Raw genomic sequence first — 24,374 nt, 5'->3', positions numbered from 1 at the left:
TATTGGCAAGACATCACTATCATTTCATATTGGACCAATTGGACCATAATGGCCTATCCTATTTTTGGACTGCAAAAGAGAGGAGGCAGTGGCTCTCAGGGAAACTTCTTAAAAAGTCTAAGTTGATTTCTCTGTAGTGACTTCCACTGCTTTACAGCTTTTTGGAAGCCATTCAGATGAATGGATGTTTCCAGTGTAGCAGCAAAATATGATACTGTTAACAATAGTCATGGTTGGCAAGACATTTCCTGGAACTGCTAAAACTGATGGTACCTAGATAGTCTTGAAACCTGACGAGAGAAGTTGAATAGACTGCTTTTCTTAGTGATCACGAATCATCAACTCCATATTCTCTGTGTGGGTCATTTGCTTACTATGCCAACAAAATGTTAGACATGCACTAAACTAATGTATATTAAGTCCTACTATATGCTAGATACTGGCCTTGGCCAGGGAACAGAAATGAACAGGACACAGTATCTGCCCTTAAGTGACACAGTTTATTGATCAGCAAATTTACTTTCCAAATAAGCCTTGTTTGTTTTACTGTCAGTGCTATATAGTGGATTCAAACTCAGTGTACGATTTCATCAGGATTTTCACACATAGAGCAGTGTTTGAAGATGAGTGCTCTTCCATAATTATAAACCACAATATATCCTGAGCAGCCATGACTACTAACTTTAGGCTTCTGATTCCTTTTGTAAAGAGATCCTTAGGATATGGAGATTGGCATTGACTCGAAGGATATGCCCATTCATGTTCTACCTGGCTAGTGAGAACATGATCAGAATATACCCTGCAAAGCTATTTTTTTCTTCAAGAAATGCGTACTTAAGATGCTTTGAACTATTCGTGAGGCCATAAGAATGGGGATTTCATCATGGATTAGCCGTCAGTTTGGGAAGCATCTTGAATCTAAAGGTTTCACCAAACTTTTAACAGTGGAAGATTTAAAAATTTTAAATAGCTGCATACTGACCCCTCTATGTAATTTCCTTTTATGCCAAGAAGTGGGTTCAAACAATCAAATCTCAGACTCTTCATCTACTCTCAGGGTAGCAACTCTGCTCATATGTAATAGTCCTTACAATGTGACTTTAGAAACATGTCAGCTTCTGCCGTCAGTCTGCAGACAGATGTCTTCGTGGCTAGGGATCCACGCTGATACAAAGTTAGAGAAGTGGAAGTTATCTGTGTCTTGTACTGTTAGTGACTATCTAGGTAAAATCACTTCACTCTTCTACCCGGACCTCCTCCCCAGCTTAAACTTGAATTTCAGTATTTAGTCATAATACTGAATTGTCAATATCAGTATTGAGTCCTTCTTTGACTCTGGTTTTAAGCATCGTTCTTCTCTTCCCAATGACATTTAGACAAAAGGCTACTTACTACTTGACCTTTCTTCAGCTAGATTGCAAATCCTTTGGAACGGGTATCTTCTTAATTGACACTATCTCTTGAAACAACTAGATGTTCTTCTAAAGCTAGTTTTGTGCCCACCTCACTCTCCTTTTTTGGGAAGTTAGCCTGTGAGTCACCATTTTGATTACTTCAGATGTATTGAGTACCACTGAAGAAATAGTGGTCCTTGTTCTAAAAGTGCTTGGATACATGAAATAACTTTCCAAAGGAAGGGGTATCTTTACTAATCTTTCTTTGTTCTGATTCCTTTTCTCTTACTCTCCAATTGAAGAAGTATTTTCTAAAAGCATTTCCTCCAGGTGGGTGCTGAGTGGCTGGGATAGTGGAACCCTCGATTGGGGGCAATTCCAGACGGCTTACTTTGGGAGGACAGTATGATCAACAGTGCCCAGCAGGAATAAGGAAGATTGAAATCAGAGCATAAGGGCAACAGATTTGGCCTTGCCCGCCTTGAAATTTTCCTTCTTAGCCTCTGCAGGGCAATTCTTTCAAGTACTACTACGTACTTCTCAGTCTCCTTTTCTCATATCATCACGTATGTATACAGCAAATACCAACAAATTGCTCTGTGCCACATAGTGTGAAGGACGCTGGGGAAGTAATGATGAACTAATATAGACGCGTGGTTCCTGCCCTTTATGGAAATGAAGAGTCCAGGACATAAGTAAACAATAATTACAAGTTGTAACACATGTCAAAAGATACCGCTGTGAACAGTAAAGACAAAAATCCCTGTTTTTCTGGACCTTGGCATTCTAGTGGGGAAGAAAGGGGAAAATAAATAGAATGTTAAGGTAGGAAATGATGTGGGTGGGCAGAATGGACTACTGTAGTTAGGCAGGATGATCAGTGATGGCCTTCCTGATCAGGTGACCAGGTGGTGACATTTAAACGTGTCAGACAGTGAGTAGAAGAGATCCACAGAGCAAGGGAGGAAAAGTCAGCTCGTGGCACTTGCCGACTGCAAAAAAAACTGGGTCCGAGTTCAGAAAGGGAAGAATGGTAGGAAATGAAGTTAGAGAAGTAGGTAAGGGTCACATTGTGCAGCGGGTCTTGTAGGCACAGTAAACACATTGAATTTTATTCTGAGAGCATCAGTGGGAGGCCAATGAATTATTTTAAATGCGTATGATATGATGATTGTTTTTTAAAAGGTCACTAGGCTCAGAATTGGAAATGAGAGGCCCAGCTTGGAGACTGTTGCAATAGTCCAGGCTGGAGACAATGGTGGTTGGGCTAGGGAAATGTCAGGGGAAATGAAGAGAAGTTGGGGAACATGTTGAGTTTGAGATGCCTTTCCGATACCCCGGTGGGTATGTCTGGAAAACAGTCTGGAATTCAGGTGAAAAATCTAGGCTGGAGATTTAAATTTAGGGATTATATATCTAGGTGATACTGAAAGCCATAGGAGTAGATGAGATCATTTAAGATGGGAAAAGAGGGTAGAGAACTGAGTCTTGAGGAATCCCAGAATTTAGAAATTGGATGGAGGAAGCAAGAAGCCCTCAAAGAGATAGGCCATGTCCAAAATTTGAACTCATCTTCTTTCACAAACGTATTTTGTCTGCAGTCTTGCCCATCTGAATTGATGCCAATTCCACCCCTCCATTTCTTAGTCCAAAACTTTGGGGTCATCCATGACCCTTCTCTTGTCCTTGCTCTCTTTCACCTTCTCACTCTTACGCTCCCCACACATCCAGTCCATTACGAAATTATGCTGGCTCTACCTTCAGAGTACCTAGAATCTGCCACTTACTCTGACAAGTGTTACCAGATTATAATCTAAACCACCATAATCTCTCATCTGCTTTACCCTTAACACCCTTAAGTCTAGTCTCAACACAACAGCCAGAGGGTACTTTTCAAATGTTAAGTCATATCATGTTAACTGATCACAAAACCCTGCAGTAACTCTGAGTAAAAAAGCCATGGTCCTTACAGTGGTCCTCAAGCCTCTCTATCTGGCCCTTGTTACTTCTAACCTCATTTCCTACTTTGCTGCCTCTTTCTTTCTCACTCAGCTTGTCACTCTGGCCTTATTACTGTTGGCCAGTAAGGCTCACTTCCGCTCTTTCAAGTCTTCGATCAAATGTCTCTGTGTCAACAACGCCTGTGGTGACCTCCCTGTTCAACTTTACAGCCCGCCCCCATACATACACCCTGATCCTTTCTTACCCTGCTCCTTTTCTAATCAACCTTCTAATATACTTATTTTTTAAATTTATTGCTCATCTCCCATACTTCCATAGAAGTTCCTCAGAGGCAGGGATTTGGTCTCTTTCGTTCTTTAGTATGTTCCAGGCACCCAAAAAAGTGTCTGTCACATAGCAAATATTTCCTGTTCATTTGTTAAATGAATGGATGAAACAGGAAGAAAACCAGGAGTGTGTGATATGAAAACTTTGGAGAGGATATTTCAAGGAAGAGGGAGTAGTCAGTTGCAGGATGTTGTTGAGTGGTCTAGTCAAGTGAGGACAGACATTGTCCTTTAGCTTTGGCAACATGGAGATTGTAAGTGACTTTAATGAAAGCAGTTGTAAGGAAGAAGCAGATGCTAGATTGAATTTGGGAGAAGAATGAATAGGAGATGAAGAATTGCTGACAACACTTAGAGATTCGGTTATGCAGGGGAGGAGAGAAGTAAAAGTGTGCATTCAAAGAAAATGTTTTTTTACGAAATGGAAGATATAGAACATGCTTACGTACTGTTAGGAACGGAGAGGGGTTTGATGGGAATTGATGGGGGGTGGGAAGAGACCAAAGACCTTGAAGGTGAGAAAGAGCTACAGTGTAAGGTGAGAAGCGATTGCTCTTTGACAGAAAGTACACTTTTTTCAACAAAACAGGTAGAAAACTAGTGCTCTCTAGTCATGTTCATTCATTTTCACATACGGCTTCAAATACCATCTTTATGTTCGCGACTCCAAAATGTTAGCTCCTAGCTCATACTGGTTTCTTGAGTTCAAGATCCACAGAACCTTTTATTTACTAGGTGTTTGTTCCACAGGCACCTCAGACTAAACATTTGCAAAATCAAATCTTCTTATCCCACAAAATTTCCTGTTTTATTTTGTATCTCAGAGATCTGATAGTCACTCCCATTCCTTTTCTCCTTTTCCCAAATTAAAGAAGTCACCAGATGCTTTCAATTTTCTCTCTCTTTAGTTACTCCTGGTGACATTATGTACAGTACCAAAAGATGAGAAACAACCTCCCAATCCATGAGAAAAGAGCTAGTTATAACTTCCAACCAATAAAAATGTACTGATAGGAGTTAATTTCTGGGATACTATTAGATTTTTAAAAAGGAGGATGTAGAATAGTGTTTTTGTTTTTTAATGTTAAATAGGTGTTTGTCCTTCAAATACCACTGATGTGTTGTACGAGTATTTGCTATACTGTGACTCAGGAATATAGGGATAATTTCCTTTGGGTCTTTGTGAGGGGAAGGAGGAAGATTCAGATTGAATAGTTGCATCTTTATGAATGCCAACCATGTACCAGGTATTGGTTATTTTTGCAGTGAACATGACTTATATTGGAATTTTATATAAAATTTAATTAGGAAACACTAACTCGAAAAGATACCTGCACCCCCATGTTTATTGTAGCATGATTTACAGTAGCCGAGACATGGAAGAAACCTAAGTGTCACATCGACGAGTAAATGGATAAAGAAAATTTAGTACACACACATCAATGTTATTCAGCTGTAAAAAAGAATGAAATCTTGCCATTTGCAACAACATGGATGGACCTTGAGGACATTATGCTAAGTTAAATAAGTCAGAGAAAGATAAGTATTGTATGATACCACTTATCTGTGGAATCTTAAAAAAACAATGCAAAGAAAGCGAAGTCATAGATACAGAGAACACCTGACATCTACCTTCTTGGGTAGTCTGTGTACTGGCTGTCACGAATGATTTGCTCTTTCATGCTTCCATGCCTGTGTACATTTTGTTTCTTCTGCTTAGACTCCAGCATTCTTTCCTTTTTCATCTCCTTCTTCCTCATTCTCTTAATGATCCTATGGTTTTTCCATAAGCCTTCAGCTCAGATGTCATTGCAGGAATATCCTCTGGGATAACCCTTCCTATTCTTCACTTTCTTCCCATTTAGGTAGTCCCTTCTTTGAGCTCTAATAGCTTTTTATATATACCTCTTTTGTGGCTATTGTATTGAAATTACTGGTTCTTATTGTTCCTCACCATCTTAAATTGTTAGATCTTTGAGACTAGGGAGAAGCAAAAATACTGTCTTTGTGACAGAGCCTAGCAATATTAAACTAACAAAGAATGTAGTTAATCTCTTCAACCGTCTAACTCTTCCATAAACTGCAACCAGGCCAGCCCCAGGCATACACCTTGGAATGGTTGTACCTTTCTCATTCAGTTACCAGGCTTGGTGGGTTTAAGAATATCCTGACAAAATTTCAGATGAGTGAGAAGGTCCTTTCCTTCTCTCCCAACACACACGTAAACCTCCCTATCTGCTTTAACATATGCCTGAAATCCTTTTCATTTCACGGTTAGCTATAAAAAGTTTTTAAGTGCTATTAGTGGGAATGGTAAGAGATTGAAGCTCATTGGTACTAATCTGTAAACCAGTATAAATGAATTGTCAGACTATTTTTTTCATATGGGGAAGTTGCAGCAGAACCATAGGACATGGGTTTCCAAAGGAGGCCTCCTGCCTAGAAAGAAGTTGCTTGTGTTGTGCAAAGTAGGGGCTCCTTTGAAGACACCTAATTTACACTTTTGCCTACCATCACTTCTTTGTGTTTTCAGTACTAGACAAAGATAAACTGTAAGCACATTATATTCTGTTTATATCTCCCTATTCCCTCAGTTTAGTAGAAACATTTTATAAGGTAAATGTGGGAAGGGGTTTCTGGCAAGAGTTAGTTACATAATTTGAACATCTGAAAATGTACACTAAATATGTAGAACTCTGTATTTGCAATTAGAAATGCTATTGTAGGTAGAGTGAGAAATGTTTGAACTTTAGGCTTTCAATCACTTATTTTATAACCTTTCTCTGAAGTTAGTAGTACTACCTAAAGCATTGGAGAGACCCTTTGGATTTCTCCTTAAGATAAGTTAGTGATACTTTTCAGATCCCCTTTTCGTCAATGAGTTCTTGAAATTTTGAGTCTCTTACTATTTTCCATCCAGAAACATTTTAGCATGGCTTCTACTTATTGATTCTAACTAGATATATTTTCTTTTGAGGATTTAAATGTGGGTAATTTGTTTTCTTCTAGGCTTTGGGCGGAAGGATGTAGTTGAATATTTGCTTCAGAATGGTGCAAATGTCCAAGCTCGTGATGATGGGGGTCTTATTCCTCTACATAACGCATGCTCTTTTGGTCATGCTGAAGTAGTCAATCTCCTTTTGCGACATGGTGCAGACCCAAATGCTCGTGATAATTGGAATTACACTCCTCTCCATGAAGCTGCAATTAAAGGAAAAATTGATGTTTGCATCGGTAAGACTGTTTGCTCTCCATAATTTTCTTGAAATTGTTTGTAACTATTCTGAACCTGAATTGGCTTCATTTGTTAATGTGATCAAATTCTGCCAGGCTGAGTTTAAATACTTAAGAACACTTTGTGATTTAATCTAACCACTATTTTTAAAAATCTAAATTTTTAAAAAAATTTATTTCTTTTAATTCCACAGATCCCTATTCCTGGGCTTAGAGTCTTTTTGTGTATGGTAGTGGGCTTAAGTTCTTTAGAGAATAAGAGTACAAGATTCCCGTTTTCTAGAAATTTGGGTTCTTTGGGGAGATAGGACACACAAAGAACCAGATAAAGTCCTGGGAGACGTGAACAGTAGTGTTAGAAGATGATGAGTACAGTGAGTTGGCTGGAGTTAAGTCACTCCTTCCAGGAGTCTTTCCAGGAAGTAGTGGGAGAAAGGTACTATGCAGGTACTTGTTTATAAAGAACTTTGAATTCCAGGTTAAGGAGCTTGATATTGCTAATGTAGGTTGTGTGGAATCATTGAAGATTTTTAGGAAAGAGAACAGTGCGATGAGAGTAGTATATGTTAAGAGTGATCTAGTAGGGGGCTGATAGAATGGATGCCATTGGGGAGATTAGCTAGGAAACGACAGTAACCCGGATGAGAAACGATGAGCGCATGAACTAGGATTGTTGTAGGAGAATGGAAATGGCGGGATAACTGAAGAAGCATTTGAAGGGAAAATTATGAGTCATTTAGAATATTTTAACAAATATGATAGGATTTGCCTGACAGATTGATCATTGACAGAAAATTATATGTGAGAAGGCTGCTTATTTGAGAGTTTTCATTAACCTGGTATTGACTTTTTTGAACCTAACATGGATTTTGGACCCTGCTACCTTAGTTCTATTGCCTGATGCAAATCAGGGACAATTGAAATCCTTGAGGCTGGTAAAAAACCAATACTGTGCACTAGGGAAAGTCCAAAGGCTCTGTGTTGGACTTACATTTCCCTCGTGTGTCCCCCAAACCTCAAATCACTGATTATACCAAAGTCAACAGCTTAGTTTAAATGAGGTAATTTATAAAGATACTAAATAAATTACCTAGTAACCTCTGGGCAATTCTCCTGTCCTATGTGTTATATTGCTACTGCCTTCTGTTCAGAATCCTTGTCTGGTTCCTGAATCTCGGACATATAAACAGCTTTAATAATGCAGGGTTTTCCAGGGGCGGCTGGTTAGCTCAGTTGATTAGAGCGTGGTGCATATAATACCAAGGTTGCTGGTCCAATTCCCACATGGACCACTATGAACTGCACCCTCCTTTAAAAAATAATATAAATAAAAAATATAAATAATGTGGGATTTTCCAAATAAGATTACAGATCTGCACTATCCAATATGGTAGCTGAGGACTGGTAATATTCTACTCCAAATTGAGATGTGCTATGAGGGGAAAATACACCAGATTTCCAAGACTTCATTTGAAAAAAAGGAATGCGAATATCTCAATTTTATATTGATTACAGTATAAGTGTAAATATTGAAATGATAGTGTTTTAGGTATATTGGGTTAAATAAAATGAGTTAAAATTAATTTAACCAGTTTATTTTTTTAATGTAGCTACTAGAAATTTTAAATCACACATGTGGGTCATGTTAATGCCTCACATTTTACTTCTGTTGGACAGTACTGTTACAAATAGTAGAATGAATATTAACCCGATTAAAGAACGGGAGCTAGGCTTCCCTTTCTGCAGGTATTTGCATTCTTTCCCCAGCTCCTTATTTATAGAGTGTGCCCGAATATCTTTATATAACAAATAACAATACAGAGTATAACACAGATCTTTTTAATATGCTTTGGGTTATAATATAGCAGTTTCGATTTGGGGTTTGTTAACTCTACAGAGAGTTTTTTTTTTTTAAAGAATTGTGTGATTTTTTAAAAAAAATTTATTTCTTTTAATTCCACAGATCCCTATTCCTGGGCTATCCATAGCTTTAGAAATTGTTATGATAGAAAATCTTTCTAACATAGACAGTATTCATTTGAAATGAGAAAACAAGCTTTCAAGCAAACTTGCCTTTTATTTCCTCACATACTCTTTATCTGTCCTTAGTCACTTGTCTAGGAAAGGAAAATCTGACTTTAAGCTTAGGGGACATTTATTTAGTGTGTATATAATACATTGAAATAAGAAACTTTTATGTAGTCTTATCTGTAAAATATAATATTTACCATAGTATCAAAATATGAAAGGTCTTTAAATAACCTTGAGACTTCTGAACCAGAATTTGGAGAAAATGATTTACTGAAATAAAAATGTCATGATTATCATCTTGAAAAAGGTAGTGTTGCTATTTTGCAGTGCTCTTACAGCATGGAGCTGAGCCAACCATCCGAAATACAGATGGAAGGACAGCACTGGATTTAGCAGACCCGTCTGCCAAAGCAGTGCTGACTGGTAAGTCTGTGTACTCTGTTTGGGTATTCCAGGAAGAATGTAAAGAGTGAGCTTGCTAGGTTAGATAGCTTCCTGCAGTTAGTCACCTCGGCTAGATTTTTTTAATAGTATCAGTTCAATTGATGTTTTTTTCCTACATCTGAACAGTTGGCATTTGATTCTTGTCTAAGAAAGGTAAAGCTTTTTTTTCTTTTTAAATTGATGTTCCTTCTTCACTATTACATGCTTTTAATCTTTTAAAAAAAAAATCTTGGGGCTTAAAAGAAGCTTTATACTAGCCGTCAGTACACAGTTCATATTGTGGGCAGCAGTTTAGATTTCATTTCAGCAAATCAGTAAACACCATGCATTACGTTAAATTATGTTAATTTAAATTGTATTAATTTTAAAGTTTTTTATTCATTGTAAATATAAAAGCTGTAGGCATAAAGAGTTTATATTTAATCCTGTTTTTATTTATATATACGAGCAAGGTGTGATCAAAAAATACAGTGAATGTTTAAATTTTAAAAATTTATTACAGTAAAAAACACATTGCCATTAATCCCTCTCAAAATACTCCCCCTCGCTTTGAACACACTTATCCCATCGTTCTTGCCACTTTATGAAGCAGTTCTGGAAGCCCTCTTTTGTGTCTCTAGTTGCACTGTCGTGGCTGCCTCAATGTCCTGAATCGATTCAAAATGACCTTTTATGGTCATTTTGACTTTGGGGAAGAGCCAGAAGTCGCATGGTGCCAGATCCATGTGAATAAGGTGGATGAGGACACACCATAATGCTTTTATTTGACAGAAATTGCTGTACCAGAAGCAATGTGTAACATGGAGCGTTGTCATGATGGAGAATGAAAATGTTTGCCCATTTCATGTTAATGCATTGTTCATGATCCATGGTTTGTAGCACACTTTAAAACACACCTTCTCTCAGCCATAGCTTATACCCGACGGACTGTACTGGACAAGCTGAAACTTGTCACACTGTTACTAAGGTTCGAATTGCCACTTTCCATATTGAAGATCCCTGCCTTTCCGTTGTATAGCACTCAGCAGCATTCACGGTATTGTTTGATTACGCCTCATACAGATGTCCTGAGTATCTGAGGGGAATTGGTTCCAGGACCCCCCCACAGATACAGAAAAATCTGTGGATGCTCAAGTACTTTATATAAAATGACCGAAGAACAGTGCATACAGTCGGCCCTCCACATCCACAAATTCCCAACCATGGATTGAAAATACTGTTTCCAGTCTGAGGTTCATTGAATTCATGGATGTGAAACCTGCAGATATGGAGGGCTGACTGAATTTAAAATAGCATTGTAATAAAAACAATTTTAATGTTGAAAAATCTTATGGATTCACAAGAATTTTATGATTATGTTCAGTTGGTGATGTTATAGATTATATTTTGTCATTTTTGAATGTTGACATATTGGTTGGATTTTGTTTTGTTTGGCTTTTGAATGAAGTTGTGGATGCATTTTGTGTTTTAGGCAAATAGTGTATTAGTTTTATAAAATTTAAGGAGTAAAAAGAAAAGGAAAAGCTCACCCATAACCACCTAAGACAAACTTAAAATTTCGGTGTATTTCCTTCTTGGCTTTTCTTTTTCTGTGCATATTGTTTTTGTATAATTGTGATCGCACTTCATTATATAACATTGACTCTTTTCATTTTCATAACAAAGGTATTCTATAAATATTTTTAAACTGCATAACATTCTATTGATTAAATCATTTTCCATTTATTGGAAATTTATTTACAATTTATCTATTTTAGCTATAGTTCAGTGAGCATCTTTATACATAAATCTGTCATTACTTTTGTAATTAAACTTTCTTAATTTCTGCTTTTTCCCCCCCTAATTTACAGGTGAATATAAGAAAGATGAACTGTTGGAAAGTGCCAGGTGTGTTATAAATATGTACTATGAATACTTTAGTATTTAAATATTTATTTTACAATAAGCAAACTTTTTAAAAATTTTAATGTTTTTGAATATTCACATAAATGTTTTCAGATAGGATCTGATAAACATTAGAAATTGCTAATACTTTTTTGTGTGTGTTAGGAGTGGCAATGAGGAAAAAATGATGGCTCTACTCACACCATTAAATGTCAACTGCCATGCAAGTGATGGTAGAAAGGTACTTCCTTTTGCAACTAAGTTTATGTTCATCTCCTGGTAACGTGCAAATGCATTTATCTTATTATAAATTAAAACATTTCATGAGAATGCTGATATTTTCTTTTGGAGTAATTTTTAAACTTAGTAAAACTTTATTAATAATAAACATTTAGTTGTTTACTGTATGTGTATGTGTTGGATTTTGTAAAACCAAATTGATAACTATTTACACAGTGACGTTATAAAGTTTTAATCTGGGTTTCTGGTTTCATATTGGGATTTTTCGCCCTTTTTTTTAGCCACTGTTTGAATTTCATTAATTTTTCTGATTGTTTCAGTCAACTCCATTGCATTTGGCAGCAGGATACAATAGAGTGAAGATTGTACAACTGTTGTTGCAACATGGAGCTGATGTCCATGCAAAAGATAAAGGGTAAGTATTTGAACAAAAATTAGGATTTCTTAAATATTATTATACTAGCCTTATAATAATTTCTGTAACCTTATAAAAATCATATTTTTTACTAAACAGCATAAACATTTAACAATTTGCTGATTGCTCTGAGGACCGGGGAATTATAAAACATTAAGGCAACCACTTTTAGGGCTTGCACTACACTTTCGGGGCCTTAAAATATTCCTAACAATACAGGTTCTCTACTGTGAGGTGGTAAGGAGGGATACTATTATAGGAGTTCCTGGGGCGGGGGGTGTCTCAGTGATGACTAGTGATTGGGAAATCCTTCAGGAAGAGGTGGTACATGACCTGCACTCAGTTCAAGAAAGCAGAGAGTTTAGGCAACATCACTGCTGTGTGTGAAAGAGTTGGTGTGAGAAAAGGTACTAAAGCAGATATTACAACGTATTTAAGGAACAATGACCAGACCAGCTTGGCTAAAGCACATGATTCACATAGGGGAAAAATGAAGGTTGGCATTGGAGAAATAGGTTAGAACCAGGTTTTAGAGGATTTGGTATTTTAGCCTAAGGAATTCAAACTTCATTTTGTGATCCATGATAACCATCAAAGGATCTTAAGCAAGGGGAATGGTTATTCTAAAAGAGGAGTTTTAGGAGGTGCATTCTGGCAGCAATCTGTAGGGTAGATTGGAGAGGGACACTAGAGGCAAAAGGAGCAATTAGAGAGTGAGTATTATAGGGGTTCAGATATAATAAAGATCTGTAGTGGTGGTGGTCGAGGAATTAGAAATGAAAACAGTGCAAGAGATATTACAGTGTAAGAATGGATAAGATTTGTTGTGTGTCTGGATATGATGAGAGAGAAAGGAATAAAAAGGTAACTAACTCCATGTCAAATTTTGAAGCTGAATGAGTGAGACCCAGTGATACACATACTAACATCCGGGAGGGAAAATTGTTTTTGGGGAAAATGTTGAGTTTACTTTTAGAACTCTTGGTTTTATGAGATGATGATGGAAACTCAGGTGGAGGTGGCTAGCAAATAGTTGGAAATGAAATTAGTGCTCAGATAAGTAAGAAACTATAAAACCAAAATGGTAAGGAAGGTCATGAGCCTTTAAAGAGAGGACAGATAGAACTAAAGACTAAGCCCTGGGTGGCCATCACTCACCAGAGACCATCATGATAGTGTCTGTGGTAATTAATTGTGAGTGATCCCCAAGGAAGAGCGGCTTAAAGGTAAAAGTCAAGATTTTAAGTAAGGTTCCGCTGTACCTTCTATAAAGTTCTTCCACTGCCATCCTCAAGGAAGTAGATTTTAGTTTTGTTAAGGAACATAGCAATTTACCTTACAGAATCTCAAAAAAACAGTTTCAGAGAAGAGCCAGTATTTGAGCGATGAGTTTGGAAAAGATGTGAAGTAATCCAGGAGGGAGGGTAATCTAATCTATACGCAGGGGATAGTATGTGTAGAGCTATTCAGGAAACTGCAAGTGCTTTGAAGGGTAAGGCTAGATAGAGAGAGTGAGATCATTGTATGCCAGCTTAAGCAGTTGGAACCATATTTCAAAAGCAAGGAAGAACCAGAGAAGGACATTAAAACATGGAGTAACCGTATATAAAGTAGCACTACCATTATCTTTTGGAAAACGTGGCTACGGCTTGGAGGACAAATTGAGGTGGGGATCATTTCATAGTACAGGGAGAAATAGTAAAGGCCCAAACCAAGACAGTGGCAGCAGCAGTGGGGGGGAAAGGGGGATTTGAAAGAAACTTGGAAGTTATAATTGTTAGGACTTAGGATTCAAATGGGTGTTATTGAATTTTACACTTTTTTTAATTATTAGAAGGTTACATAAGCCATTTGCTGTTTAAATCTAACTGTAAAGTTAAATAAAATTAAATAAACTAAACCTAGGGAATCTTTAATAAAAGGCTTTTCCCCCCTCTGATATTGTAGTGATCTGGTGCCGTTACACAATGCCTGCTCTTATGGTCATTACGAAGTAACTGAACTTCTCGTCAAGGTTAGTTCTCTTATTCTTTTTTAATAATTATAATTTATTTTAAGTACATAGCATGTCTTTTTTTTAACTTTTCAGTTATAATTGACATTAAATATTATAGTAGTTTTAGGTGTACAGCGTATAGTCGAACATTTATATAATTTATGAAGTGTTCCCCCAATACGACTAGTATCCACCTGGCACTAAGTGTATCTGTTTTCTGTGTGTTTTTAGTGCTGGGTGGATACAGGAATGTTTATAATTACTATAAAATGTAGATGACTGATAGGTCAGCATCTGTCTGCTTGAGATTTTTGAGATACCATAACATTTTAAATATAAAGTAGCACTACCATCTTACAAATACAGATTAAGTGATTCTGTAATTTTTGGCTAAAAGTGAAGTTTTAAAACTTGGAAAATATCAATAAGCAATTTTTAGTGAATCATGTATTATTAAAACCATCAGTTACATTTGCAAGACTTGCCTAGTTGTACTTTGAGTTGGAACAGCTCACTTGGTGAGCTTTACTTCTTCCAGTATGCTGGGTGGCTGTTGTTTAACAAACAGGTTCCCAGGACTGGCAATAAATTCTTTATTTTGCTCCCTCTTGGATGAGAATAAGATAGGGATCCAAGGTTGTTACCCACATCCATTTCCTTTTGTCCCCCAGTCTCTATATATGCATTCGACCACACTCTTCAGACTTCTCTCACTCTGCACCTATTCTGCCCCTTTAATACTTTTCCTCATTCTGTCAGCAGCTGTCATGGAAAGGGAAAGAGGACATTTGTTTCCAAAGCCTCTGAGCTTCCTTTGGGGCAGGTGCTGCCACAGAATACATTTTCTCACAGAAATAACTATTATAATGATTAGATACTCTTGAGTAGTCCATAAGCCTTTTAAAATTTATAATGTGGTTACAATGTTATATATTTATAGCAATAATGCTTTTGCTTATTGTAAAACTGAATCTTGAATTCAGCACAATATTTGGAATGTAATTGTGGATGAGAGTGAAACTTCAGGCAGATTGCGGTGGGACTTACAGACAACTGAGTGGCGTTTTCCTGAGACCTAGTGTTTTACTAAATAGGAGTGGGAGGCTGAAGAAAGGTCATACAGATAGAGGAGGGTGCAAAGAATTACCAGAGTAGTCAAGTTCAGGAAAATGAGAAGAAAGCAAGGAGATGGAGACTGGGAAAATACAGGCAGAGGTCCTAGGCAGTGCTGAGTCAGTTGGCAACACTTGCTAGATCGTCTGGCCAACAGAAGCTGGCATTTAACAGCAGACATATTGTGATTGCTTTTCATGACCAGAATACTGTACCAGTTGTGATGTGACTGCTTGAAAAGTTAACATTTTATACCAGTGGAAGTAGTGTCAGGATGCATTGTTACTTTCACACTCACACCACATTGAGAATCTTTTGTTATTTTAGTCTCTCAGTGTTTTTTTAAATGAATTTTTTAAACTGGAGTATATTTAGTTGAGGGCCACTAGGGTGATAGGAAGTCTGGAAACCATCTGATAAGGATAAGTGAAGGAGCTGAAGGTGTTTAGACTAAAAGAAAAACATAGGAATTGCCTTCAAATATTGCAAAGAAGAATGTTGATCATTTTTGCTCCAAAGAAGCCCAATAGGTCAAAATTTAAGTGATTTTGATATATTTAACTTAATGTAAAAGAGAACCTCCTAACAACAAAGTATAAAAGGTTACGTTGGTTGAAAGTACTGAAAGAATAAGTAGCTGGTTCACCTTCTGAAGGAATGCTATGGAAGGGATTTTGTATTTGATGAGAGGTTGAACTAGAATGACTTCTATGGTGCATCTAATTCTAATACCTGGAAATAGCTAACATTAAAAAGACAATACCAAGGATTAGCAAGGCAGTAGAGCCTGGAGCTCCAACATTGCTGATGGCAATGCAAAATTAATACAACCACTTTAGAAAAGTGTTTGGTAGTTTCTAATAAAACTAAACATATATCTACCAAAGATTTCCTCTCCTAGGGATATATGCAAAAGAAACGACAGCATGAGTCCATAAAGAAACTTGTACATGAATGTCCATAACAGCTTATTCATAATAGTCAAAAACTAGAAGCAGTCCCAATGCCCATCAACAGGATGATGGATAAGTAAATTATGGTATTTCTTATACAATGGAATGCTGCTCAGCAATAAAAGTGAATTATTGAGACAACATTAATGAATCTCAGAAATATTATGTGTGAAAGAAGGTAGACACAAAGTACATAGTGTGTCATTCCATTTTTATGAAATTCAGGAACAGGTAAAGGTAATACATGGTGCTAACATCACAATGAGTGCAGGAATTGTCAATGGAAGGAGCATGAGGGAACATTCTGGGGTAATGAAAGTGTCTTATATTTTGAATTGGGTGATGGTATCACGAATATGTACATTTGTCAAAACTCCTCAAACTACAGTAGTTCTCCCCTCCCCCAATCAGCTGTTCTGCTTTCTGCAGTTTCAGTTACCCACAGTCAACCGTGGTCCAAAAATATAAATGGAAAAATATAAATTCCAGAAATAAACCATTTATAAGTTTTTAATTGCGTGCCATTCTGAATAGTGTGATGAAATCTCGCAGTGTCCCACCCAGGACATAAATCATCCCTTTATCCCACGTATCCATGCTGTGTATGCTACCTGCCCATTATTCATTTGGTAGCTATTTTGGTTACCAGACCGACTGTCATGGTATTGCAGTGCTTATATTCAAGTCACCCTTATTTTAATTAATAGTGGCCCCAAAGGGCAATACTGATGCTAGCAATTTGGATATGCCAGAGAGAAGCTGTAAAATGCTTCCTTTAAGTGAAGAAGTGAGTACAGTACAATAACATATTTTGAGAGAGAGACGTTTATATAACTTACTACAGTATATTCTCATAATGATTCTATTTTATTATTAGTTATTGTTGTTAATCCCTTCCTGCGCTTGATTTATAAATTAGACTCTATCATAGGTATGTGTGTATAAGAAAAAAAACATATATATACTTAAGAACTTTGCATTTTATTATATGTAAATTATAGTTCAAAAAAGGAAAAATTAATTCTTGGAAAAGATACATGTTACATCTAAAACTTCATTCTTAACTGTTTTTAACGATAAAAGAGTTAAATAGGCCTTTGTGGGTAGACCTAGCAACCAGCTCTTGTTTCTTCTATGGGGAAAAAAATGTATTTTTTTTCTGAAATAATTGGTTTAAGAACGGAACTTTGGGAACATGTTTAAGCTTGCATGATGTTAAATTACAGAGTGCTACTAATATAAATTCTCTTAACAATTAAACACTAGTTATACGCTTTACTCTCCCAGCACGGTGCATGTGTAAATGCAATGGACTTGTGGCAGTTCACACCTCTTCATGAGGCAGCGTCTAAGAACAGGGTTGAAGTGTGTTCTCTTCTGCTAAGTTACGGCGCAGATCCAACACTCCTGAATTGTCACAATAAAAGTGCTATAGACTTGGCTCCCACACCACAGTTAAAAGAAAGATTAGCATGTGAGTATAAATGATGAATGTTTAGCCAAGGATGTTATGATACCAATAAACAAAAAATGTTTTCTTTCTTGTTTGTTTCTAGAAATTTTTAAATAAAAAATATTTTCCTTAGCCTTGGATATCTGTTGTTGCTCAGAGTAAGATATTATTATAAATCATTTGGAAGTTTCTACTCATTCTGCTCTTTAGATGCTCTGAAAAGAAAATATATTTGTATTTCTTTTTTCAAATCAAGTTAAACACTTTTTATATGTATTAATCTTATGGTTGGTATGCTTTTGGGAAAAAAATTTGGGGTTTTGTTCCTATCTTTGATGTGACTTTCTAGTTATAATATGCCATGAAGATAGTGTTATTTGTAGGATTGCCATTTTATAAACATAGTCCCCAGATTTACCGTTTAATATTCTTCAGTATCTGAGCAGTTCTGTGGTTCTCTGTCTACAGCTGAAATAGATGTAGCGGAAAATTGTCACCTAATTCAGATATAGTATTGCTATACATAAGTAGGAAACTTGTATTATTCTGGAGTTACAAAGGATATAATGGGTAGTTTCACAAATCTGATGAATAAAACAGAGGGATCTTGAGAAAATAACCCTCTTTCATTTGTTCATCAGTAGATGCCTCTTGGAAATATCCAGCTTGTCTAGTCCCCAGTTCTTTGATGTGAGAGCAAAGCCATCTGCTATTTCTATAATGTTAGTACAGGGACTATGATCACTTTTTATTTTATTTTTTCACTGAGAAAAGTTCTGTTCTTTTTGATAATTCTCAGAACTCTCTGGTCTGGGAACATTTTGCCCTACCACAGATACTTCCAAACCAAAATAGTCTTTGAGTTGGCCGTATGCTAAATCATGTATATAGTTGGGGATGGACTGAGTCATAACTGAGAGGAACTAGAATACCACTGTCTCCCTTTTCAGGGGTTATGTTTGGTGTAAGCGTCTTTTACTAAGTTCATGTAAATCCCATCAATTTGATAATCCTCATGCAGATTTAAATGCTTTTTCTTTATTTCTTTATGTAGACGAATTTAAAGGCCACTCTTTGCTGCAAGCTGCACGGGAAGCTGATGTTACACGAATCAAAAAACATCTCTCTCTGGAAATGGTGAATTTTAAGCATCCTCAAACGCATGAAACAGCATTGGTAATGTTTCAGATTTAAGTTTTTAAAATACAGCAACCAAACTAATGATAATGTCTTACTTCTGATGATGATACAGGATAATTGTCAAAATGTCCTATTTTTAGTAATTTGTTTTAAAAATCTATGCTTTTTAAAGATTAATGCCTGCACATAGTATATAAAGAAAAAATTTCAAACAATACGGAAAAATAGACAACCTCACCCCCCAAAAGGCAGTGCTAGTATTTATTAGAGTATCCTTCCCGAAAAAAGTTTTATTTATATACTGGCATATATTATGCGTAATTTTTATTATCGTAAATGATACATACTATTTGCTTTTTTAGTATAAAAATTATAAATGTTTATGATTGAAAAATTAGAAGCCACTGAAAATAATAAGAAAGAAAATAATTCTGCCGTCGAGATAAAATCACTTCGTTTTCCTTCCAGTATTGTGATCTTTTTCAAAATTAGATCTGAAGTCTTGTGTATCTCCCCTCTATGCTGTGTGAATGAAGTGTGTGAGTAGAGGCTCCTTCCCTGATAGAGGTAATAACATCTCTGTGGAATTGTAACAAAGTAAATGAGAACCAGGCAGTCCAGAAAAGCAATCAGAAAAGAATGGATAAAGTAAGGATAAATGATAGAAGATAGGAAAGGGACTGGTATAATCAGAGGCACCTTAGAAGTAGAAGTTTAAGAGGAACAAAGTCCTGCTATATGAATTGCAGAATGTACTTCGGGTGAGGGAAGATGACCCTGAGTAAATGAATGTGTTTAGGGGCATATTTAACTCATGGTAGCCTTATTTTCCTAATATCTTTTATGATTAATTTTCTTCCTTATGCCGTGATGTAAACTATGTGAAGGGTATATAGAAACCTAGCTATAAAACATTTTAGACCTTTTTGCTACTTATAAAAAATTTCCAAGTTAAAAAAAAAATAACAAAGCTACAGACTAATAAGATATGCTACTGCAAAATTAAAATCATAACAGCATTAAGATGGTACAGAGAAACTTGGAAAAACTGACATGGAAAATTTTCTGGTCTGAAGAGCAAACACTGCATGTTGTTTTCCCCTAAATACTCCGCTATTAAATAACTTTTTTTGTTATTAACCTTAAAACATACTAGGAGTTAAGTATTGGATGGTTGTGGTCAGGGGCAGTGTCTTCAATGTTTCCAAAGATTACATGCCCTGTCCTGGGATGGGGCAAAGGAGTAGGGATGCAATTTGAAATGGATGTGATCAAGAATTCTTGGAAATACGAAGTTTATTTCCATTCTTGTGCTACAGTGATGTCCTGGGATGATTACTCATAACATACTAAAGGAGCTATATTCACCAATTAGAAATGGTTTTATTGAGGGCAATGAAATGATTTTGTTGTCAACAACATCAGAGTATGAATCTGTAGCTAAGTCATGACAATCAGCTAAGCTTTATTATTAACAAGTCAAAACCAGAACAAATTTCATGTGTACTGTGTATTTAGATGTATAGAACTTAGCTTAACAATTATCCAAAACATCCCATGAATTTTCAAGTTTCAATTTTATGTTAACATATATACATACATTGATTTAGTCATTCACTCATTCAGACGTTTGTTGAACACCTGTATGGGTATCATCCTGGATGTTGAGGATGCAAAGATTTGGGACCGGACCATGACATACTTATTAGGTTTGTAACTAGCAAATCCCTACCTCCTGTCTCCCCTTCCTCCTTGATACACGATAGACACAGATGCTGCAGCACCCAATTCAGTGTGTCGTTTTCTACCACTGATTTTAGCCAAACGGGTAATCTAAGCTCCTTATTCTGGTGGAGCAACATTTTGAAAGAGAAATAAACACTACTCATCTTGTCAGCTATTTCATTGGTACTATTACCAAGCAGATTCCAGAGCTGATGAGTGCTGTTATTTCATGTAAAGAAACCCCAGCCTTTGGAGTGTTTTGTTGATTAACCTTTAAAAAATATCATAAACATTTTGCAATGTGGGAACAATTTTGAAAGGAGTATTGATCACATAAATTTAAATTTTTCATCACATCAGTAGTGGCTTTTTCAAAGATGTAACACAACTATAAAGCTTGATCAGAATATTTAGTAACACATATCATCTGGTAAATAAGTTTTTCAGGCCCTGCCAGAATTTAGTAATCATTGCACATTCTATCCAATAGAAACTCTTTGAGTAGCAAAGTTTTTAAAAAGTTAAAGCCAAAAATACAACAAAGAAGTGAAATAACTTCTTGGTTGGAAATATAAAATGTTCTTAAATAAAAATTAGTCATGTATCGTCCTTGATTAATGCTGCAATTTAAATTATCTAGCATTGTGCTGCTGCGTCTCCGTACCCCAAAAGAAAGCAAATATGTGAACTGTTGCTAAGAAAAGGAGCAAACATCAATGAAAAGACTAAAGAGTAAGTATATTTTTAATAATCAAAAATTATTGACATTTTATTTTTTTGAAAATATATTCATTGTTTGGCTGACTTTTTCTCTTTAAGATTCTTGACCCCTCTACACGTGGCATCTGAGAAAGCTCATAATGATGTTGTTGAAGTAGTGGTGAAACATGAAGCGAAGGTATACTTCCTTTTTGGTAATCTTTGGTAATCCAATGAATTATTTCCTATTTAGCAGATGAAATGCCTGACTTCCAAAACCTATTTACTCTCTCATAAGTATTATTTTTTCTCCTCTTAATCTATACTTAAAAATAGTCCTGCAGGTACTTCATTTAATTTTTTTCTAGAAAGCCTATAGATTTACTCAAAAGTATATTATTCCTATATGTCCTTCCTTCTGTATATATCCTTCCTTCCTATATATCTATTCCTTCTAACCATACCCTACTGGTCAAGTTATCCTTAAAGTCTTTTCCTAATAGTATAGTCTTCAGGAAAATATCCCTAGCTAGAGATACACTGATTCTGGTCTGTCATCTTTTCCAGTCTTTTATCTTCCATTCCTTGATTACTATGGTAACTTCCTGTTGTTTACCCCAACCACAGACTTTCTTGTGCTCTGTTATTTCTGTGACTAAGCCAGAAAACTTAGAACAGGAGGAAATAAAGTAAATTATTTTATTAAAAACCTAGCTCCCCATATTGGGGAGTTACCGGGTTTTAGTTGGCATTTGTACACAAAGCATATTAGTCATGGAATAATTATGTTTTCATCGAGGCTAGAAGTCGTCATTTCTTACCCAGGAATTTAAAAAATAATAATAATAAAAGATACACATAGCATCCCAGAGTGGAAGAGATGACAGTCACCTAATTCAATAGTTTCACAGTTTTTAGCCATATGTCCTTGCCTTCTTTAAAAAAATCTTCAGTAGAAATCGGTTATATAACAAAGAATGGAACTGTTCTAAGGAGAAGAAATACAGATCCCTTCCCCCAGGTGGCCCCGAGGCTCTTTTCTAAATGTGCTTTGCATAATAGTTTTCTGATCTGTCCTTCCTTGTGTTTCCACTGAAGGAACCACTTAGAATTCTATAATTTCTTTTTTTGTTGCCTCTTATTGTCTTGCTTTCTCTTTGTTTTGGGGGAATTCTTAATAATGTATAATCTCAATCTTTCCTATTGTAAATTATTGAATAAAATAAAGTTATTTCTGCTTGACTGCTTGGCATACTCATTTGTCTGTTCTATAACTTTTCACTGATTACTTTTTTCATACATGTGATGAATTACTAGAAGACTCTCGGGGTGTGTATTAAATTTCAGTTGTGAAACTCGATGAAATAGTCTTAATGAGGGTGACCATCAATCCAGGTTTGTCCAAGACGAATTTCCAGAAACACAGGACTTACAGGACAAGTTGGTCACCCTAATCTTAAACAGAGTGGTACCCAAATAAAGTTTCAAGTAGTTATGTTTAATATTTCAGTGAGTTTTGGTATGTGAATAAAAAGATTGATGTGAATAAAATGCCCTGAGCATTTTAAATGGCTTATTCCGCTTCTATAAGCCTGGAGATTAGCTATTTATAGTCTAGTTTTGGATTCATTGAAAAAGTCTTAACTATGTCCCTATTTATTCTCCAATTCCATGAATATGAATTGGACAGTGTCTCAAAACACACTAGCGGCCTCACAATTGTTTACTGAGGAACTTAATTTCTCAGTTATGTTTTGAAGAATTATTTCCCTAGTAGCGAGGAGTGGGGATGGGGATGAGATCGGGGTGCTACAGGTAATTTTTATTATTAACACTTTCAAAAATAGAACCAAGTTGAAAGAATTTTATAGAGAATAATTATATACCCATCACCTAGATTCCGTTACTAACGTTTTACTGTTACTGTTTTATTACATATCATCACTTTCCCCTTCTATCAGTCTATCTCATTTTTTTGACACATTTTAAAGTAATTTGCAAATGATTTTGAACTTTTCCCTTCCTAAATACTTCCACGTAGGCATCATCTAGAGGTCAGTATTCATTTAAAGATTTTTTGGGATATAAAATTTACATACAATGAAATGTAAAAATCTTAAATGTACATTTACTGAATTTTGACTAATGCATACACCCACATAACCAAAACTCACCAAGATACAGAATGTTACTTACAGGGCCCCATCCAAGATAATCAACACCCCTAAAGGCAATAACTGTTTTGATGTTTTTCTACATAGATTAGATTTGCCTGTTCTAGGCCTTTATGTCTGAAAACATAGGATATATACTCCTTTGTAAGGCTTTTTCCTTGATACAGTGTTTTGGAGATTCATTCACGTATCCATAGTTTGTACCTTTTTATTGCTCAGAAGTATCCCATTGTATGAATATACCATAATATTTATCCCTACAGATTATTTTACATAATAAAAAAGAAGATTCAGCCAGTAGAAATACGTGTTTGTAATTTAGTCTCTGGCTTTGTTATTGATTATTGTCTGTCTTGGGGTTAATCTCCACATTTCTGGACCTCAGAGATCCATAAAAATACATGGATTAGACATTCTTAGGTAATGTCTAACTCTAAAAGCTGACTCTAATAACTTTAATGCCAAACACAGCTGTTACTCCACATCTCATGCTTTTAACCCAAAACTGAGTCTTCCTTCTGATGTCAGCCTTCATGAATTGGTGAATGTATGCTCTAGATTTGAGCATAAATACTTGCTTTAGCACTGGATTATAGGCTTCATAAGATAATAATTGAGAATTTTAAATTAGTAGCAAATGTTAAATACATGATTGGATGATTTTAAATTTTACATTGAAGCTAACTTCAGCTTTCTCTGCATTGTTCAGGTGAATGCTCTGGATAATCTTGGTCAGACTTCTCTGCACAGAGCTGCACACTGTGGTCATCTGCAGACCTGCCGCCTCCTCCTGAGCTACGGGTGTGATCCTAACATCATATCCCTTCAGGGCTTCACTGCCTTACAGATGGGAAATGAAAACGTGCAGCAGCTTCTTCAAGGTATTAAATGCTTGCATGAAATTAATTTTTTTTAAATTAAGCTTTAAATTTTTCCCATATCACGTAGGATTTGGTAGTAAAAAAAATTTTTTTAGAATTTTTGGCTGTCATTTCTTCCTAATTCATTATACTCAATGCCCAGATGTCATTAAATCTTAATTATGATTTTGTTCTAGTAGTATTTTCTGTTCAATTTCTGAATAAATAAATGACTCTTAAGTTTTTATTTAGAAAGCTTTTAGGAGAAAGATACAATAGCTGTTTCTTTTTAAAGAAGGGAAACTTGAAAAGGTAGGTGTCTCTTATTAGA

General features: G+C 35.9%; 1 protein-coding gene across 2 annotated transcripts in view; it reads left to right on the top strand.

Moving 5' to 3' along the window:
• Positions 1 to 24,374, top strand: part of TNKS2 (tankyrase 2) — a 57,313-nt gene that overhangs the window by 5,068 nt on the left and 27,871 nt on the right. For both annotated transcript variants that reach the window (XM_081073973.1, XM_081073974.1), the window contains exons 2-12: positions 6,692 to 6,916; positions 9,275 to 9,370; positions 11,242 to 11,278; positions 11,441 to 11,516; positions 11,836 to 11,930; positions 13,878 to 13,944; positions 17,280 to 17,466; positions 18,500 to 18,621; positions 20,951 to 21,042; positions 21,130 to 21,208; positions 23,893 to 24,064. In XM_081073973.1, coding sequence (XP_080930099.1) covers positions 6,692 to 6,916; positions 9,275 to 9,370; positions 11,242 to 11,278; positions 11,441 to 11,516; positions 11,836 to 11,930; positions 13,878 to 13,944; positions 17,280 to 17,466; positions 18,500 to 18,621; positions 20,951 to 21,042; positions 21,130 to 21,208; positions 23,893 to 24,064 — 1,248 coding nt within the window. The remainder of the gene's footprint in view (positions 1 to 6,691; positions 6,917 to 9,274; positions 9,371 to 11,241; positions 11,279 to 11,440; positions 11,517 to 11,835; positions 11,931 to 13,877; positions 13,945 to 17,279; positions 17,467 to 18,499; positions 18,622 to 20,950; positions 21,043 to 21,129; positions 21,209 to 23,892; positions 24,065 to 24,374) is intronic.

This window comes from Rhinolophus hipposideros, assembly GCF_964194185.1.
Source record: "Rhinolophus hipposideros genome assembly, chromosome: 15".
NCBI lineage: Eukaryota > Metazoa > Chordata > Mammalia > Chiroptera > Rhinolophidae > Rhinolophus > Rhinolophus hipposideros.
This window is presented reverse-complemented; position numbering and strand designations above follow the sequence as displayed.